This window comes from Monodon monoceros, unplaced genomic scaffold, assembly GCF_005190385.1.
Source record: "Monodon monoceros isolate NGI ecotype Baffin Bay Population unplaced genomic scaffold, NGI_Narwhal_1 Super_Scaffold_20, whole genome shotgun sequence".
Lineage (NCBI taxonomy): Eukaryota > Metazoa > Chordata > Mammalia > Artiodactyla > Monodontidae > Monodon > Monodon monoceros.
In genome coordinates, this window is record NW_021703777.1 from 7,071,062 (window position 1) to 7,092,339 (window position 21,278).

General features: G+C 42.4%; 1 protein-coding gene across 2 annotated transcripts; it reads left to right on the plus strand.

Moving 5' to 3' along the window:
- The first annotated feature begins 370 nt into the window (after window positions 1-370).
- Window positions 371-7,065, plus strand: DMP1 (dentin matrix acidic phosphoprotein 1). 2 transcript variants are annotated; one of them, XM_029235989.1, is made up of 5 exons: window positions 371-428; window positions 901-944; window positions 3,440-3,472; window positions 3,651-3,698; window positions 5,666-7,065. In XM_029235989.1, exons 1-5 carry the CDS (start codon window positions 371-373, stop codon window positions 7,034-7,036), a joined length of 1,554 nt encoding a protein of 517 aa, XP_029091822.1. In that variant the 3' UTR covers window positions 7,037-7,065. The 2 variants fall into 2 exon arrangements, with proteins under 2 accessions (XP_029091822.1, XP_029091823.1); XM_029235990.1 differs by lacking the exon at window positions 3,651-3,698.
- Window positions 7,066-21,278: the final 14,213 nt, after the last annotated feature.

Here is a 21,278-nt window from a genome sequence, read left to right on the forward strand (position 1 = left end):
TCTCCTCCAGCCCGAGGCAAACACTTACTTTCTGTCTCTATAGATTTGCCTATTGTGGATTTTTCATATGAATGGAATCATACAATATGTGGTCTTTTGTGTCTGGCTTCTTTCATTCAGTATAATGTTTGCAAGGTTCCTCTACTTTGTAGCATGTATCAGCACTCCATTCCTTTTCATGGCTGAATAATACTCCACTGTATGGATATAGTGCATTTTGTTTATCCATTCTTCAGTTGATGGACATTTGGATGAGTTTATTTTTTTTTAATAGAAAGAAGGTGTTAAAAAGTTGAAGCTTCTATATTTCTTGAGGGTGGAGAAAAGCGTCTTCTGTCTTTCATCACAGGTAGAGGTGACATACCCAGCAATGAGGACCAGCATCCTGCTTATGTTCTTGTGGGGATTGTCCTGTGCTCTCCCAGTAAGTATCAGGGTAGGGATGCATGAAAAAAAAAAACTGTTTATACCTAAAACTGCACAAATTGCATTGGCTATAAGCCAAAGTGGCTGTGTATGTTCCAGTCAGATGAAAATGTAGCTTCTTAGGAAGCTCTTTTCTTTAAAATATCATACGAAAAATTCCTTGTTCTGTTCAGTTGCCGTTCGTATAGTTAGGCTGCTCATGTTTCTTCCCCATAAGAGTGGTTCTCAAAGCGTCATCCCCCAGACCAGTAGCACCAACTAAGGCCTTGTTAGAAATGTAAGTTCCTAGGTCCTCCATCAGACCTACTAAACCAGACTCTCCAGGGATAGGGCACAGCTATCTGTGTTTTAACAAGGCCTCCCGGTGGTTCTGATGCGTGCTAAAATTTGACTAATACTCCTCCTAAGTATGCTAATGGCTGCTGCTTTGGAAATTTCTGTGGGCCGACCACTTGTGCTGAATTTTCTAGGTAGCCAGGTATCAAAATACTGAATCTAAGAGTTCTGAAGAATGGAAGGTGAGTAGAAAAGATTTTTTTGAAATATTTTTATTTTAATATGTTATTAGTATAACCAAGATGGCTTCATCGCAAATGTTGAAACTACTACTGACTTAACGAACACATGAATAACCTAAGATATAGGGAGTAAGGGCTGTAATTTCTAGTTCTTATAAGAAAATGTAGTTCATATAATGCTTCACCTCCAACTTAATAGTAGAATTTGGTGAGGAAGCGTTTTCTCCTTTAGCTTTATTTTTGTGATTGGTCTGTATAGTAGCGCAAGGGGATGGATGACAGTGAACCAAGATTGTCCTTGAAGGATTCGGGCTAGAAGTCTGTTCTATCAGATGTCTGGTAGGCAGGAGGTTAGGAGATCAAGTCCCAGAAGGTGAGAAGAGAAAGAAGAATGAGAGAATGCTAGAGTCTTCGGAATGATAGCTAATGTTTATTGAGTGTGGGCTCCGAATAACCCAATCGTTATTAACTCTCAATAGTTCAACAACCACTGCCAGACACGGTTCTGTGTGTTTCGCATGTATTAACTTTCTCAATCTTCACAGTACCCCTAGTGAATTAGGTGTTGTATTTTCTGTGTTGAGACACAGAGAGTAACCTAGTCTGTCTAGGTTATGTGGTTAATTACTGTTAGAGCCAGACTTTGAACCCAGGTCACTCTGACTCCAGAATTCATATTCTTTGCTGGGGTGTTACATCTCTCTTGGGAAGGGGCCAGGTCTAGGAAGTCAGTAGCTTTTCAAGACTGGAACTACAATTGTCACTCTGTATCCGCAGGGCATTAGTTCCAGGACCCCCTCGGATACCAAGATCCATGGATGCTCAAGACCCTTATATAAAATGATGTAGTATTTGCATGTAACCTGCATACATCCTCATGTGTACTTTAAATCATCTCTAGATTACTTATAATACCTAATACAATGTAAATATTTGCTGGAGTGCAGCAAATACAAGTTTTGCCTTTTGGAAACTTCTGGAGCATTCTTTCTTTCTTTCTTTCTTCCTTTTCTTAAAAATATTTTTGATCTGAGCTTGGCTGAATCCGTGGATGTGGAACCCATGGATATGAAGGGCTGACTCTAGGAGTAAGGGTTAAAATCTCAACCTAAATCAGAATGTTTTTTCATTACCTTGTTTCCTGCTGGCTTTTATGTATGACACAGCTAGGGCACAATGATGGCCAGATAATGTCAGAGGCCTGAGATGGGGTCCTGCCCCTGCTTGAGGCTGGAATAGGTATTGCAGGATTTCTTACATGAACTTTCATCAGGAATATCCTTAGGCTGGTTTATTTAAAAGCAGCTCCTGTGGATCCCTTCTTTCATTCACCCCGAGTTCCCCAAACACACTGTGTTCTCAAGTCTAGCCTTGGCAGGAGAAAAATACCAATGTCTCACTCCCTTCCATTCCTAATTCCAGATGCTAAGTGACTGGGGTAGAGTCTGCCATGGTGCCTGCTGCAGTGTCACAGGGCAAAGACTTTAAGTGATGATAGGTCCTTCCTCTAGGAGCTATCCCAGCCCAGCATTGCTGAGAGGCTTGTTGAAGACATGCTGACAGCAGCTACTCTCTGCTCTGCTCTGCACCCTGGGTCTTCATACCCATTGCTCAGTGGCTTTGAGCCACGTGAGGTTTGGGATTTCGTCATGTTCAAGGCGAGGGGGAGAGTAGATGGGGAGAGGGCACCAGAGGTGGTACAGGCATTCTTAGAGTTCTCATCAGATTAAAGAAAGTGAAATAAATCTGAACTATGACTAAGTTTCAGATTTAGCATTTGTTATTTTGGTGATCTTACGTGACTCAAGAAAGGTTTAATGGCTTTTTCAATTCAGTTTTGTCCACTACTGAATTTTATAAAGTAGATGTTCTCAAACTGGATCACTTCTTCAGCTTATATCATATTGAATACTTTTCAAGATGCTTCCATAGGCATTAGCCAATTTCATCCTCACAGCAACCATGTACAATAAGCGCAGTGGTTGTTGATATTCTTAATTTACAAATAAGAAACTGACATCAGATAGGTGAAGTGAATTGTGCAAATTCACGTAGAGTGACCAACCATCGCAGTTTACCTGAGACTAGCTGTTTCCTGGAACACATGAATTTCAGCGCTAGCATCAAGACAGTTTTCAGGGCTAAAACCTAAGCCAAGGAGCTAACTGAGACTTAAATCTGGGTTTGTGAGTTCCAGCGCTGTTTCTCCTCTCTTACATTTCCTCTAGGTTGTATATTTTTCTTCAAAGAAATTGTATTTTTGTCTAAGTATTGGAAATACAAAAATCTTCTAGGTTTTTTATATCACAAGGTCTTTTCAGGCCACTGGTCATCTGACATTCATTGTTTAGCCATTTCATTATAAAATAGCATTAATATTCATGTGAATACAAAATAGATATCAATATACTAAAAAAACCTAAAATTATCCTAAATGTTTTCAATGATATGATTCATCTGTGAAAGAGTAATTTGTCTTCCTTCCTTTTTTACAGGGTCTTTTGGCTCAGACACCAACACCACCTTTGGTAACTATCTCATTGATTTTTTATCATAAACACCTCATGAAATCACTTTCACACTCTTATCATCTCAGGCCGTTTGGAAAGTAGTAAATCCAGACCACAAGCGATTGATGTGTGTCCTATTTTTATCTTTATTCATCAATTACGAACATGAAAAATAAACATTTCTTTCTCTTTTTAGGAGAGAAGTGAGTCATCAGAAGAAAGTAAAGTTAGCTCAAAGGAACAGGTAATTAAACAAACCTTTCTTAACTTTCCAGACTACTTAGGAATCAAAGGAAATGATGTTATATTAAATTACCTAGTGACCATTCTAAATATAATATTTTCTAACCTTTGGTTATGCTGGCTAAATCGCCCCATAAAATAGGAAGGGAAAAATGAGTGGGAGAATTCAGAGGTAGACATGCCCTTCATTCCATATTTATCACCGGGGCCAGATGATAGACGTGTGGCCCTAAATGTCCCTCTAGTTAAAGAGAACACACACACACACACGCACACACACACACACACACACACACACACACGGTCACAGACTCTGGAAGACGAGGAATAGCTCACTCATAAATCTCAAATGTTGGTTTCACAATTGGAGCAGTTCAGATCGGGCAAAGAGTTCTGGTTAATGTGAGATGCCTGCTGGGCCTGGAGACCACCTCTGGGCCTGGAATCCTGTTGGAGAAGAGAATAGGAGAGCCCTGAGGAACCTTTAAGGAGACAGCTGCTTTACTAATGACATCTTTAAAATAGTCTCATCTGTGGCCCTGGGAGAGAGAAAAGCTGACTTAGCTTATATCACTTTAATAGAAAACTTGGTAGCTTCCTTCTTCTTATCCTCTTTCCCGTCCCCACCTTCCCTCTCCCTTCCCCACTCTTCTGTCCTATCATTTTGACCAATCTCAACCCCGAGGGGCTCCAGGCATTCTAGGAACCAGGTTTCTCCCTGAAACTTTGACCCATGTTGCATTCTATACTCCATCAGTTGGAAAATGAATTTAGGCTTTTTACCACTATTTACTAAAGATTGTCAGAGGAACATTTTACAGATTTATAAGCGTAGAATCGGGGAAATGCTCTTTTCTGGGGACGTTGTGGTGTATTGCCTCAGTGTTCTCTGGGCTCTCAGGGAAGAGGTGTCATCACCCTGTAGTCCTGACTGGAAACTCAGACATTGATGAGTAGAGACAAGTGGGAAAAAATAAAAAAGTTGGCAAGAATGTTCTGTCATAGGATATGGTAGAGAGAGCAGATTTTTCCAGAGCGTGATGAATGAAGATTCACTATCCTTCCTTATCTGAGTAGAGCATCCAATGGTTTTACTTCTGGGGATCACCGCTCTGAGCTCACACTTGGAACTAAGCTGCCGTGGTGATCACAGTAGCTACAGCTCTTCAGCTAAGCCTTCCACAGCAGCCCTGTGCCCGTGCACATGAGCTATAAACATGGTTTTGGCGAGATTTATACCTTACTACAATATTACACTTTCATTTTAGCTAAAGGTTTCATCCGCCTGCCCTAACACATTTTCCCCCCCAGAGTTGATTAGAAAAACAAACGAGTCATTTTAAAAATCACCCAATATTTTAAAAAACTGTGTTTTAAACCAAGCAACTTGGTGAGTGAGTATTATAAACCAATTCTTTTTTTTTTTTTTTTTTTTTGCGGTACGCGGGCCTCTCACCGTTGTGGCCTCTCCCGTTGCGGAGCACAGGCTCCGGACGCGCAGGCTCAGCGGCCATGGCTCACGGGCCCAGCCGCTCCGCGGCATGTGGGATCTTCCCGGACCGGGGCACGAACCCGTGTCCCCTGCGTCGGCAGGCGGACTCCCAACCACTGCGCCACCAGGGAAGCCCAACCAATTCTTTAATTTACAAAAAATTCTCTGAAAGTATCCTTTAAGGACTCACACTTAAATATTGAGTTCCATAAATGTGATTTCTATAAAACTTTCTGAGAAAATGTTTGCAGCATTAAGCGAACTGTGCCTATGTAAAATGGAACGACTTGACTTTCAACTGTTCTTCCTTCCTTTTTAACCCCTGGTTGAAACATTATTGAGCCGTAAAATTGGCTCAACGGCTTTGATGAGGGACATAGGAAGAAGAAAGCAAAAAGAGCCTAGATGGGCATTAAATACCACCCTTGAGAGCAGCTCCTGGGGTACTAACCATGTCTGTTAACCCCAAACTCCAGGTAAATGAAGACCCCAGTGACAGCACTGAATCAGAGGAGGGCCTGGGCCTTGATGATCAGCAATACATTCAGAGACCAGCTGGTGGCCTTTCTAGGAGCGGAGGAGAAGAAGGACATGACAAAGATGATGATGAAGACGAGAGTGGAGACGACACCTTGGCTGATGGTGACAGTGGCCCAGGACCTGAAGAGAGGCGAGGCGGGAGCTCCAGGCTCGGAAGCGGTGAGGACCCCACTGACAGCACACAGTCCACGGAGGATAGTGTCCCACGGGGGGAAGACAGTGCTCAAGACATCACCAGTGAGAGCAGGGACTTTGCCAGTGAGGACGAGGGGCACAGCAGGCCTGAGGGACGTGACTCCACTCCGGACAGCGAGAGTGCAGAGCAGTGGGCGGGAGGCGACAGTGAGGGAGTTGGTAGCCACGGGGACGGCTCTGAGTTTGACGATGAAGGAATGCAAAGCGAAGACCCCGACACCTTCAGGAGCGAGAGAAGCAATTCCAGAATAAGCAGGGCCAGCATCAAGTCAAAAGGTTCGAAAGGGAGCAATGGGCAAGCAAGGACTCAGGATTCTGGTGAAAGCCCGTCAGTGGGGTATCCCAGTAGGAAATTTTTCAGAATGTCTCGCATCTCGGAGGAAGATGGCAGAGGTGAGCTTCATGATAGCGACACAATGGAAGAAAGCAAGAGTGACTCCACAGAATACCCCGACTCCAAAGAAGCTGGTCTCAGCCAATCCAGGGAACACAGCAAGAGTGAATCTCAACAAGAGAGCGCGGAGGATCAGTCCCCAGAAGACAGTCGGGACGTCCAAGACCCCAGCAGCGAGTCCAGTGAAGAGGCTGACCTGCCTTCTCAAGAAAACAGCAGTGAATCTCAGGAAGAGGCCGTGCGTGAGTCCAGGGGTGACAAGCCCAATAACGTTACCAGTCACTCAAGAGAACGGGAATCTAGTGACTCCAGTGATGAGGACAGCTTGGATAAACCCTCCAGTTCAGAGGGCAGATCCAGAGAGGGGCAAACTGACAGTGGATCCAGTGAGAGCCTCAGCTCCTCGGAGGAGAGCCCGGAGTCCACTGAAGAGGAGGACAGTTCCAGCCAGGAGGACGCCTGGTCTCCCAGCGCCTCGACAGAGAGCCAGAGCCAGGAGAGCCAGGAGGACAGCCCGTCCGAGGAGGAGCAGAGCAGCGATTCTCAGGACAGCAGCAAGTCAAAAGAAGAGAGCGACTCAACTGAGAGCACATCAAGCAGCGAGGAAGACATCCAGTCCAGAAACACCGAGAGAGAAAGCAGAGGATTGACAGTCGACGCTTATCACAACAAACCCATCGGGGATCAGGACGACAATGACTGCCAAGACGGCTATTAGCACGGGCGTTCCTGAGTGCCTCTCACAGACACGTGTCTTGGGGGTTGGAGACTAGGGAAATCATGAGACCTGTAATTTATTGATGTTTGTATCAGAAGAATAACCAGAGACCATTCCTTTATGAAAGGGAATACTGGACATTGTACTTCTTTCTAGGATGTCACCAAACCATAGAGGTTTCAATAATGGGGAATTTCACTAGAATACCCTCAATGAGACCTGACGCAAGGAAAGATGTGCATTATAGCTTCACAGCTGAAATAGTTCCTAACTCATTAACCTAACACACAGTTACTGAGATCCTGTTAGGTACCAGGCGCTGTGCCAGGTGCTGGGGATATAAAGAGGTTAAGACTTGTTTCTTGCTCCTGAGGAGCTTATGGAGGGATAAATAAAGCTAAAGAGGGATACGTATGACAGAAGCAAGAATTACTACTATCCAGTGAGGTGAGTCCTATAACACAGGTGGGAGCACAGAGCGGGGACCAACTTTGCCTTAGAGAATCGGAGAAGGCTTCACAGCAGAAAAGACACTGGACTTGGAGCATTGCATAGGATTTCTCCATTTAAGAAAAGACAGTTCTATTTATTCTTGGTACAGGCAATAGAAAATCCTGTATGAATAAATATTTAGTTTGTGAAAGCACTTTCAAATTATGGCACAGTGAGGTGTTTTGGATAAGCAAAACTTTTTTTTTCAATTAATTTATCCTTTTCAATGTTTTTTGTGGTACTCCAGTGAGCATCACCTCCCTGCCCACTGGTGATGATATGGAGGAATGGTTTGGGGAGAGTGGAAAAAGAAAATTCCTCTTTAAATAGACAACTTTCAGCTTACTTTTTTCTAAGATCAGTCCATGTGCAATGTTAGAGAAACTGTTCTCAGAGTCCTTTGCCTGGGTCGCATGTAGCAAAATTGCGTGTATAGAATTCAACTGATTTTTGCCAAATACCCTTTGAAATGTTACCTCAACATAAAATATTTGTTTTGTAATAAAGATAATAATATCCAGAAGAAGTATGTGCTTATTTTTTATAGTGATGTCAATTTTTAGGATATATTTATATGAAACAACTCTTCCTTTAACGCACTGCAAAATAGTCTATTAGCTTTCTCCCATTAAAACAAAAGATTTTCTTAAGTTATTTCCCGAAAATTTAATTTTACTTATACTTCAGGCGGCATTTTGATAAAGTTACTTTGCATGTTGCTTATGGTATTTCACTAAATATACCCGTTATAGATAAGGTTATAAAAAGGAAGCAAACGCTCAGCTTTTGTATAAGGCCATGCGGAAAGTTCACGGAGTTTGGGTTTAACATTAGTTCTTCCTGATCTCTCTGACAGTCATAAGTGTAAACTCTGGTAACTACAGAGATACACATTCCTCGCAGTGTATTTCTTTGAAGGAAACTACCTCATCTCAGCACTTCCACTTTTCAAATGTGTTTTCACACACACTGCCACTAGAGCACATCAAAATCCCCCTACAAATTCATTCAGAGAATCAAGAAAACTTCCTAACCTTCAGTCTGACCCTTCCCATCCTTCACATAGCTCTGTTCCCTCATAATGTCAAAGCTATGGTATCTTGAGGAGATAAAATATATATAGTTCTCTAAGCCTCTCCCTTCAGATTTTAATTCAGTAAATCTGGAGTGAACCCCAAGTTCTGTATTTTAAAAAGGATCCCAGGAGATTCTGAAGTAGCCCATCTGCACACCTACATTTGGGCTCTCTGACTCTCTGGATTACTTACGTGGCTTCATTAACCTACAGATTCCTACCAACCCACAGCGTCTTCAGAGGAGAACTGCCCATGCACAGACCTCCTGGTTGCTTGAGACATAGGTGACCAGGTTCTAGCCGCTCCAATGGCCCACCTCACCACAGGTGATGGTGTGGGATGAGCGCCCAACCCAAGGGAAGTCGGCCAGCAGCCTCAGAGGAGGCATGTCACAAAGGCTCTGCCTGAACAACAATGATGGTGGCTTGGGGTCTAATCTGATTTTCCCTCTCTGTAAATTTGGATATTTAGGGAGAGAGATGTCAGAAAGTGATCTGAACAAAAACAGACGGGAAAATACAGAGAAGCAGGAATAAGGAGAAAGCTTAAGTCCATTAATGGTGGAGCACAAAACTGAAAATGATTGAACTCCTGATGCTGGGGGGCGGAGATCGTAACCCTCTTGCTCTCATGCTTGGATCCTGACTCTCCTATTGCCTATCAGGCCTTCTTGGATGCCTGTGACATTCTTTCCTCTTAAGTGTCACCTGTATCCTTACAATACACCCACCTTTCTGACATCTTTTCTCCTTGCAACCAAAAAGCCTAATGAAATCAAACTCATGAACTTAGGTCATATAACCTCAGAACAGTGGCTAACTTAACAGCTAAGTGGAGGAAGTACTGGACGACATAGGTGGACCTTGGAGAGTGAAAAAGAAAACAGGGGAGAAGCACATTCCAGGCAGAGGGAACAGAGGAGTAGATGTATGGAATTGTTTGTGGCACATTAAGGTATGATGTTCAAAATCTGGTGTCACCAAAGCATTTGGAAGAGAGGAAGAGGGAAGGGAAGTGATAAGAGAAGAGACTGGAAAGGCAGATCGCGATCTAAAGTGAAGGCCTCTGAATGCTAAATTAAGGAGAATGAACTTCATTTTTATGGAGTGCCTTTCTGGCACCAGGTTTTCATGTATTATATATCATACATATCACAAACATCTTTCATGGATATTACAAACTCTCTACCCCTTAAAAATATATAAAAAATAAAGAAGAGCAAATGAGGCCCAGAAAAGCTAAGTTAATTATTCTAGTTTAAAATCCAAGAAATGACAGAGCCTGCTTCCATTTCAGTTTGATGATGAACCACTGAAAGTTTCAAGCAGTGGAGTAAGATTCATGAGTATACAATTATGGCCTTACCTGCTTGAAATATAAGTAAAGGAAATGCTATATTCTGCTTGTTCTCAGCATGGAAGGAACCCAAGAGCCTCTCAGTCATTTTCCGATGGCTTATTTTCCTAGACCTGCCCCTTTCAGTGGAGAAATTCATTCTTATTTCGCACAAAGTTTCCCATGTAGATCTATGTCACAGTGAAGATTACTGCTGAAGATTTTGTACAAGGAAATATCGTAGTGATGCTGGAGAAGCTAGCAATATTGGTGTCCAAAAAAGGAAGCTTATACTGAAGTCTTTAGGAAACACGGCTTCATATGCAGGAGAACTCATTCAGCCTGGAAGCCACTGATTCTACTACAAAGCATTAGACACTGTGGCTTGTACTGCTGACCCCGCTGGTAATGACTCCGGAGGCTGCCGGTAACACTGGTACTATTACAATAACCCTGGTCCTGCTGATCCCGGCTGTCGCTGCTGCCAGAGACCCTTCTCCACGGACCCTGCTGGGTTATATCACTAGCTTTCCATTCCAAGTTTGTGGCAGATGCACAAACCTGTCAGAGCCTGTACTAAGTGCCCATGCAATAGTTACAGGGGGCCCTAGAGAGAAAGTATCTTGCATTTTCAGTTTCAATATCACAAGGTGAATTTTGTCTCTCATCCAAACGTGTAAGGAGGTAATATATGTAAGAAGGCGCTTCAGATGCTGCGTGAGCAAAAAGATTGAAAAACATCCCGCTGATGGGGAGAAGGTCCGTGTCCGTGCCAAAAGGAGGAGTGGCATTAATGTCATGAGAATGACCAAGTCAACCACCAAGGCTCTGGTTGTGATTCATGTTGCTGAAGATGGGAGAAGTAACACTAATACCAAGGGGAATGCGTGGACCACCAAGGAATTCTTTTTTTTTTTTTAATTAACAATAATTTTATTTGTTTACTTTCACCTATGCCAGCACACCAAGGAGTTCTTACAGGGAGCAAAGGAGCTTTGAAATACAAGGGAACAAACATCATAGAGCATCACTATGCCCCAGGTCCTGTGCTAGGTGTCCGCCTTGGGCCAGAGCTCCAGGAATTCCATTGGTGGGTCCCAGAGAGAGGGATTAGTGATTTCATCTATACTTTCCCAGGCTTCTGTGGAAGACAGAATCAAGACACTCTGAAACCGGGCTTCATGGGGGAAGGTGTTTCTAATGCCCCTAAAATTATTTGCTAAATCATTGATATATTTGAGTAGAGGATCCACGATTTTCATCGGATGCTCAAAGGAGTCCATGACTAGGCTGCCAGAATCTATTCAATTAAATAAAAGAAATAACACTGACAATCATATAAGATCTGTCTGAACATTGTCCTGTGGAACTACTGTGTTCTGGAAAAGCCCAGGTCAGTGCTGAGGAACCGTGTTGAGGGTATTAGCATGATTCATATTACATGCATCACGTGTTATGCATCACTTGCAGATCATAGCTAAAGCTTGTATAAAGGAAGATAGTATATCATAAAATATCTTTTTGATCAAATGAATACAAATTTTAAACTTCTTAAATGTTGATATAGGACACATAATGAAAATAAATTTTCTCAAAGTAAAATTTTAAACCATATAGTTCCCTTGCAGTCCAAGTATATTTAGATTCTGGACTGGATGTAGATGTTGTGGAAATTGAGATTTATCCCCAATATCCATTTTCCTCTTCTTTGTATTAGTAATAAAAATCTTTGGTTTTCAGTTGAGCACGTGGCTGCCGAGATGGAGACTCCATTTCCCAAACTTCCTTGCAGCACATGTGGCTAAGTTCTGGCCAACAGCATGTGAGCAGAAGTGATGCGCTTGGCCTCTTTCCTTTCCTCTCCTCTCTCCCCATAGAAATTGGCAACTTTAGAAATAGTTTCCTTGTACCAAAAGGTACCCTCCTCCTCATTGTTTCATGAGAGAGAAATAAACTTCAATATTGTTTAATCCACTGTATTTTGGGATTTCCACATTACAGCAGCTTAATCTACATCCTCATTAATATATGTATATATTCAGAGACTATATAATTTAGAGTTCTCACCAGAAACACTGAGTTAGCTTTCCTTTATTTTATTTTACTTTTTAAAAGATCCATACTTTTGACCAGATTTAATAGCTTTATTTATTTATTTATTGGCTGCGTTGGGTCTTCCTTGCTGCACACGGGCTTTCTCTAGTTGCGGCGAGCGGGGGCTACTCTTCGTTGCGGTGCGCGGGCTTCTCACTGCGGTCGCTTCTCTTGTTGCGGAGCACAGGCTCTAGGCGTGGGCTTCAGTAGTTGTGGCATGCAGGCTCAGTAGTTGTGGCACACGGGCTTAGTTGCTCCATGGAATGTGGGATCTTCCCGGACCACGGCTCGAACCGGTGTCCCCTGCATTGGCAGGCAGATTCTTAACCACTGCGCCACCAGGGAAGTCTCACTTTCCTTTATTTAGTAATTGAAGAAAACATGTTCTCCAACTGTGCTCTCAGAATATCGTTATGCACCCTCAGTAGGTTTAGTATTAGTCAGATTAGATTAACTTTTAGGCTGTGAATTTACTGTTAAAGTGAATGGAATATTTAGCTTTTGAAAATATGGGTAATGAAGAGAATGCCCCAGTATGTAATCTATTCTTTGGGAATAAATAGGAATTTTATCGTTTCACGAAACTGCTAGGTACCATTTGGTAAATTTCTACATCTAGGACTGAAATTATTGGTCAGAATTTCAAGTTGAGACATTGATTACTCAAGTGCAATTTGCAAATCTGGCTGTTATTAATGAATATAATGAAAATGAGGTAAGGCTGTAAACTTGCTTCTATTCCATTGTACACTGTCTAATAGCACTGGTTCTCAGCCCTGGTGCACGTCACCTGAGGAGTTTTGTTTTTTTTTTTTAAGTCTTTACCCAGGCTCCACCCCAGAGAATCCTATTTAATGGGTCTGGGATTAGGCTTCAGCACTGGTATTTTTTTAAAGTCTTCAGCAATTCCAAAGCATAGCCAGCATTGAGAACTCTGATATAATATAGTGGTTAATTCTGCAAACGTTTGGCCACTCTTTGGTCCCAGGCATAGGTCTCATTTTGGAAGGAAAACACTAATCAAATTCCGACCCTATTTAATATGATGAGTTGAATGCTTATGTCAATTACACAGGCTTGCCTGCTTCCTCTACCAGCACATAAATGGACCCAACATTTGAGTGACTGGAGCATTTAGCTCTCATCAGCCCCCGGACAGTGACTAGTTAAGACGTAATCAGTCATCAGAAAAAATGTAAGGCTCTTTTTGCTTTTTGGTAAACTGCCCACCCCAAGGCCATTCAGAGCATAGGATCTCTGAGGTTTACTCTAGTTGGCTTTCTATCAGCATCTGAATTGTCATCAAAATAAATCTTACTTAAGCTCGTGAATGGTTTCCCTCTGTCCTTGCACCACAGTACCACAGATGGAAGAGATTATAGCAGGAGAAACATCTACAGACTGTAGGTCTCACGGTCAGACACACAAAACAGCCTGGCTTTCCCTTTTCTTTGGTACAGATCATGACTATTATTTTAACCAACTGAATATAAACGTAGTGTTTGGTTAGAGACCTTATTGTGTAACTGATATGAAAGAGACCATTACCATCCTTTCACATAACACAGGTCATTCTTTATGAATTGTACATCTAGCAGATTGTCTGGAAGTCCCCCATGGGGAAGAAGGGAACTAGCAGAAGGGAGGGTGCAGGAAGTCTGTCTGGGACATTGTCGCTGGGACCACATCCACACTCCACCCCACACAGAACTTCAAAGCTGTCTCGTCTCCTTCCTGGAGTGGGTGATTCCCTACTCCCATCCTATTCCCCCACTCCCACTGTCAATACAAGTTATGGCAATAAATAGGGAGCTTACATAGGTAGAGAAAGGACAAACTCTGCTATGCTTTAAAATGGTGACAATATTACTAAGAGAAAGGTTTTCTTTTGTCCTTTAGATGTTTCCACTCTGAGGATGGACCTCAAAGTACACTGTCCTTTATCCTGCCTTATTTAGGACTTAAAGGATATGAATTACTCTCCCTACTTGTCTCTGTTCCAGCTTCACTAAGGGGGAAATTTGAAGGAGTCAAATGACTCCAGGGGATGAAAAAGGACTAAAATTATGAGGGGGTAAAAGGAGAGGAGAAAGAGGAAGACAGAGAAGGGAGACCAGAGAGAAGGGACCCCCTTATGCCCATGGGAATTGGATTCCATATGGGTTGATAAATGTCTTGAAAGGCAAAGTAGAGAACTGTTTTCACTGTCCTTCAGAAATTGTATGTGTGCTTGAAGAGGTAATGTTAATCTTTTTTTCTGGGAGTGGACCGTAACTTCCTGACTTCTCAAATACTAAGGAGAGAAGTAAGGGGGACACAGTAAGTCGGAGGGATTATGGCATCTTGAAATATGGTCCACTTGAGGTCAGAAGCCAAAAGAAGGTCCTACACAAGAGAATGAGACAGGATGCTTTGAACCTTGGCCAAAACTAGGTTCCTGAGGTTCAGAATCTGATATAGAGCAGGGGAACCGTAGAGATGATGTAAAAGTTTACCATCCTCTAGAAGTTCACCCTAACACGATTTAAACATGATGAGTTCCGTCAAGGGATGTATAGTTTGACCTCCTGGCCACCACTCAGTAAGCATGCATATCTTTTCCATAGTTGCAGTTACAGTGACTTTTTTTTGTTTTGTTTTGTTTTTTTGCGGTACGCGGGCCTCTCACTGTCGTGGCCTCTCCCGTTGCGGAGCACAGGCTCCGGATGCGCAGGCTCAGCGGCCATGGCTCACGGGCCCAGCCGCTCCGCGGCATGTGGGATCTTCCCGGACCGGGGCACGAACCCGCGTCCCCTGCATCGGCAGGCGGACTCTCAACCACTGCGCCACCAGGGAAGCCCTACAGTGATTTTCAATTTTCTCACTTAACCTATTTTTTTATGTTTTACAGTTTCAAGTTATCATATCTTTCTTTTTTCTTTTTACTATTTGAAACGAAGCAATGAACAGCGTTATGCAAGTATCATTTGCTACTTATCAGCCTTAGATTGATTATCCACTTTACACTCATCCATTACCAAGAACAGCCTTGAAAATGTTTTCCCTACGGCAAGACGCCTTCTAATTTAACTACACGTATTCTTCCACCCCGTCTGAATGGAGAGTTATATGTGTCTTTTTAGCCTCCCTCTATTGAAATACACGTTCAACTAGGCTATAATGCTTGATTTAATATTGGTAATTTAATGGCACCAGCTAGAGTAAAAATGTAAATTACCCTGAGAAGAGCAATTCCTAAACTGCAGCCATTCCAGACTTCAAGTGAAAGAGTCATAATGTAATAGCATTATGACCTAAAAGATAAGAATTATCATTAAACACAATTGGGATTTATCTACATTTCTTTAAGAACAAGATTCTTTAAGAAAGCTTCAAATCCTGAAGTTCAAGAATATCTGGGTAGTCCCACTCTGTAACTTCTCTAACTCCCAGCAGGTGGCAGTGTTGCTCGCTGCTGTGGTCCCCGTGAGGCCAGAAGAGTCTGGAATTCAGAGCACAGGTGGATGGGTTAACCCTGGACAGAAATGCGGGCAGCTCTAGCATTAGAGCTAGATGACGAGTGTGATAGATTGACTTGATGATGTAGGGCATTTTGAACGGGCTTGGAAGGTCCAGTAGGATTTTGGGGGCAGATTAGAATATAGGTCAGGAAAGATTTTAATTTAGATTTTATATTCTCAGATTAACAGCTCAGTAAATTGCCTTAAATTTTGAAACTTAATTTTCTTAGAACCAGCTCTAAACTGGCTTCTTTCTCCTGGCTGAAGCACATAGTGAATCTTATAACCTTAAAAGGAACCTAAGAGACAATTTTCTTTCCAGGAGGATTAGTTCTACTTCTGACAATTTTCCCTATGCCCAACGTCACAAACCATACCTGAATCATAAAGATATTTAACACTCAGAGGAGATACTAATAAGGTCCCTTTAAATATCGAAAATATAATGAAGTCAGGCTTCAGTCCAAATATTCTACCTTTTTCCTTACATAAATACAGACAGTGTGCAGGACCAAACTGAGTTCTAGATATGAGTCCAATTTTGCTCTGTTGAACTAGTCACTTCTCTGAACCTCTGTTTTTACTTTATTTAAGAAACATTACCCATATTACTGATACTAGACAACCAATAAGAGATAGAAACGGATCATAACTAGATAGACTGTGTAGATATACTACATGCTCTATATATTCTCCTAAAATTCAAGAAATAACTGATACTGTCACTGTTGCACTAAAAGATCTTGTGGGTTAGCAGAGCAGCGGCACTAATTTTTAAGGAACTTAATCCAATGCTCTGTTCCACTAAAAAGGCACTGAGCTATCTTGAGCAACTAATTTGCCCCTACATCATAATTTCCTAGTTCACAGTCTGTAAAATCCAAGTGTGTGCCTTGTGAAATCTTGGCTGATATCCGGCAAGGGTTATACATTCAGCCCCTCCTTCAATAAGCATTAAGTCCCTAGCAAGCTGGGGAGGATTTGTTCCCAATATGCCTATGTCCCTTTGGTTCAAAACACTCTCTTTTTCTCCTTCACTCTTTTGTTCCTCCGGATTGTTTTATATCCTACGTTGGCTCCCTTGGAGGTGAGATTACTGACTTACACCTCAATCGAGTCCCCCATTTTTCCTTTAAACTTCTCTTCCACTTTCTGCCCTGTCCTTTCCCATCCTATACAGTGTATTTATTTTTTTGTTGCCACAGTAAATACTTGCGGACAGAGGTAATTTTTAATTATTTGAAGGGACCTGTTTTAGAAGCAGAAATTTTAAAAATCTCCAAGTGTATAAGTTATCTATTGCTGAGTGACACATCACCTCCAAAATGTAGTGACTTACCACAAAATAGTTACTATCTAACAGTTTCTGTGGGCCGTGAACCTCAGCTTGGTTTAGCTTGGTCCTCTCTTTTGGGGGCTCTCATGGACTGCAGTAAAGGTGTGCTGTGATCAACTCAAGCCTCAACTAGGGAAGGATGTGCTTCAAGCTCACTCGTGTGGGGACTGGTAGTTTTCAGTCCCTCACAGATCGTTGCATGAAAGCCTCAGCTCCTCGCTGGCTGTTGGCTGGAGGTCACCCTCAGTTCCCTGCCATGCAGGCCTCTTTAAAGGGCAGCTCATAACCTGGCCATTGGTTTCCATCAGAGAGCGCAAGTAAGAAAGAGTGAGCAAAAGTCACAGTCTCATAACCTAATCTCAGAGGTGACATACCCATCACTTTTGCTGTAGTCTCTTTGTTGAAAGCAGGCCGTTTGAGCCAGTTCACACTCAAGGGAAGAGGGTTACACAAGGCCATGAATGTCCGAAGGTAAGTTTCAGTGGGACCACCTTAGAATTCTGCCCTACACCTAGCACATGCTACATAATGATTAAGAATAAGGAGGTTACAATTCGAATGGGATGTCTGAGAAATTGTATGTAGAAAGAAATTTGCGTATTCCTATTTTTTTGTCCACACGTGTGCTTCGGTAGGGAAAAAGCAAGCTGTATCCAGCAGGCAATAGAGAGCACATAACAAACATTCCAAATTGTATACGCTCTACATCTTGTTTCCCTCCTACATCTCTGCCCTCCCTCTCCTTACTCTTAGAGATTACTTTTTCTTCTACTCTGAGAGGAAAATAGAAATCAGCCAGCAAAATCTCCCTTGTCAATCAATCCCCGAATCTACAAGCATTTTCTTTCTTTTTTCTGTTTAACATCTTTAGTGGAGTATAATTGCTTTACAACGGTGTGTTCGTTTCTGCTTTATAACAAGGTGAATCAGTTATACATATACATATATCCCCATATCCCCTCCCTCTTGCATCTCCCTCCCACCCTCCCTATCCCACCCCTCTAGGTGGTCCCAAAGCACTGAGCTGATCTCCCTGTGCTATGCGGCTGCTTCCCACTAGCTATCTACCTTACGTTTGGTAGTGTATATATGTCCATGCCACTCTCTCACTTCATACCAGCTTATCCTTCCCCTCCCCGTATCCTCAAGTCCATTCTCTAGTAGGTCTGCGTCTTATTCCCATCTTGCCCCTAGGTTCTTCATGACCATATATATTTTTTTTAGGTTCCATATATATGTGTTAGCTTACGGTATTTGTTTTTCTCTTTCTGACTTACTTCACTCTGTATGACAGACTCTAGGTCCATCCACCCCACTACAAATAACTCAATTTCATTTCTGTTTATGGCTGAGTAATATTCCACTATATGTATGTGCCACATCTTCTTTATCCATTCATTTGTTGATGGACACTTAGGTTGCTTCCATGCCCTGGCTACTGTAAATAGAGCTGCAATGAACATTGTGGTACATGACTCTTTTTGAATTATGGTTTTCTCAGGGCATATACCTAGTAGTGGGATTGCTGGGTCATATGGTAGTTCTATTTTTAGTTTTTTAAGGAACCTCCATACTGTTCTCCATAGTGGCTGTATCAATTTACATTCCCACCAACAGTGCAAGAAAGCAGTTTTCTTCTCTTGTGTTTCCTTCCTAGAGAAATTCCTTTAGCATTTGTTGTAAAGCCGGTTTGGTGGTGCTGAATTCTCTTAGCTTTTGCTTGTCTGTAAAGCTTTTGATTTCTCCATCGAATCTGAATGAGATCCTTGCAGGGTAGAGTAATCTTGGTTATAGGTTGTTTCCTTTCATCACTTTAAATATATCATGCCACTCCCTTCTGGCTTGTAGAGTTTCTGCTGAGAAATCAGCTGTTAACCTTATGGGAGTTGCCTTGTATGTTATTTGTTGTTTTTCCCTTGTTGCTTTCAATAATTTTTCTTTGTCTTTAATTTTTGTCATTTTGATTACTATGTGTCTCTGCGTGTTTCTCCTTGGGTTTATCATGTCTGGGGCTCTCTGTGCTTCCTGGACTTGAGTGGTTATTTCCTTTCTCATGTTAGGGAAGTTTTCAACTATACTCTCTTCAAATATTTTCTCAGGTCCTTTCTCTTCTCTCCTGGGACCCCTATAATTCGAATGTTGCTGAGGCTATCTAAGAGGCTTCTGCAAGCTTCCTGATGGGAGGGACTGGTGGTGGGTAGAGCTGGGTGTTGCTCAGGTGATCAGGGCTCAGTAAAACTTTAATCCGATTGTCTGTTGATGGGTGGGGCTGAGTTCCCTCCCTGTTGGTTGTTTGGCCTGAGGTGACCCAGCACTGGAGCCTACCCAGGTCTTTGGTGGGGCTAATGGCGGACTCTGGGAGGGCTCACGCCAAGGAGTACTTCCCAGAACTTCTGCTGCCAGTGTCCTTGTCCCCATGGTGAGCCACAGCCACCCTCTGCCTCTGCAGGAGACCGTCCAACACAGGCAGGTAGGTCTGGTTCAGTCTCCCCTGGGGGTCACTGCTCCTTCCCCCTGGGTCCCGATGCACACACTACTTTGTGTGTGCCCTCCAAGGGTTGAGTCTCTGTTTCCCCCAGTCCTGTCAAAGTCCTGCAATCAAATCCCACTAGCCTTCAAAGTCTGATTCTCTAGGAATTCCTCCTCCCGTTGCCGGACCCCCAGGTTGGGAAGCCTGATGTGGGGCTCAGAACCTTCACTCCAATGGGTGCACTTCTGTGATATAAGTGTTGTCCAGTTTGTGAGTCGCCCATCCAGCAGTTATGGGATTTGATTTTACTGTGATTGCGCCCCTCCTACCGTCTCACTGTGGCTTCTCCTTTGTCTTTGGATGTGGGGCATCTTTTCTGGTGAGTTCCAGTGTCTTCCTGCCGATGACTGTTCAGCAGTTAGTTGTGATTCTGGTGCTCTCGCATGAGGGACTGAGCGCACGTCCTTCTACTCCGCCATCTTGAACCAATCTCCTGTACCACATCCTCTTTATCCATTACTCTGTCAATGGACATTTAGCTTGCTTCCATATCCTGGCTATTGTAAATAGTGCTGCAATGAACATTGGGGTGCATGTATATTTTCAAATTATGGTTTTCTCCAGATATATGCCCAGGAATGGGATTCTGGATCATATGGTAGCTCTATTTTTAGTTTTTTAAGGAACTTCCATACAGTTCTCCATAATGGTTGTACCAATTTACATTCCCACCAAAAGTGTAGGAGGGTTCCCTTTTCTCCACACCCTCTCCAGCAATTATTGTTTTTTGAAGGGCTGCTTTAGTTGGCAAGGAAGATTCCGAGAGATTTGGTGGTTTTAGCATTCTCAACGTGGTCTGTTCCTGCCCAAATGCTCTCATACTGTTTCAGAATTCCGTTCTTCCCCAACCAAGGCCTTTACCTTAGTGTAACTTGAGATGATTACTATTTAATTGGTTTTGCAAACTCGGCAATCTGTACAATCAGGTCTTGGTTAAGATCCTTAGCTATGTCTTTCTTACGGCTACATGACACAAAGATTTTATTCAAGGACATTATAGAGAATTTTAGGTTCTCTCCCTAAACCTTGATTTAGATGTTTAAGACTTTAAGTTTAGGGACTTCCCTGGTGGCACAGTGGTTAAGACTCCACGCTCCCATTGGAGGGGGCCCGGGTTCACTCCCTGGTCAGGGAACTAAATCCCACATGCATGCCTCAACTAAGAGTTCCCATGCCACAACTAAGGAGCCCACCTGCCACAACTAGGGTCTCAGAAAGATGAGAACATGAACTTCTCTCTCACATTTCCACTTTGTACATCTACTTTATATATATAAAGATTACTTTACACTTCTAGCCAAATGAAGTGATGTCTACAAAAGGATAGATTAATTGGGAAATTCATGAATTGCATTTTGTTTTATCATCCAATGCATCAATATTTGTGACACTGCTTAATCAATCAATGTGATAAACCATATTAACAAACTGAAGGATAAAAATCATATTATCATCTTAATAGATGCAGAAAAAGCTTTCAACAAATTTCAACACTCATTTATGATAAAAATCCTCTAGAAAGTAGGCATAGAGGGAACTTACCTCAACATAATAAAGGCCATATATGACAAACCCACAGTCGACATTGTTCTAAATGGTGAAAAACTGAAACTATTTCCGCTAAGATAAGGGACAAGACAAGGTCGCGCACTCTCACCACTATTATTCCGCATAGTTTGGGAAGTTATAGCCACAGCAATCAGAGAAGAAAAAGAAATAAAAGGAATACAAATTGGAAAAGAAGAAGTAAAGCTGTCACTGTTTGCAGATGCCATGATACTATATATAGAGAATCCTAAAGATGCTACCAGAAAACTTCTAGAGCTAATCAATGAATTTGGTAAAGTTGCAGGATACAAAATTAATGCACAGAAATCTC

What these genes read in the sequence shown, in the direction of transcription:
- DMP1 (XM_029235989.1), top strand. Translation starts at nt 371, where the DNA reads ATGAGGACCAGCATCCTGCTTATGTTCTTGTGGGGATTGTCCTGTGCT. An exon ending in GTCCTGTGCTCTCCCAGTAA is followed by an intron (nt 429 to 900) that starts GTATCAGGGTAG and finishes TTTTCTAGGTAG; the next exon opens with CCAGGTATCAAAATACTGAA. An exon ending in AGACACCAACACCACCTTTG is followed by an intron (nt 3,473 to 3,650) that starts GTAACTATCTCA and finishes TTCTCTTTTTAG; the next exon opens with GAGAGAAGTGAGTCATCAGA.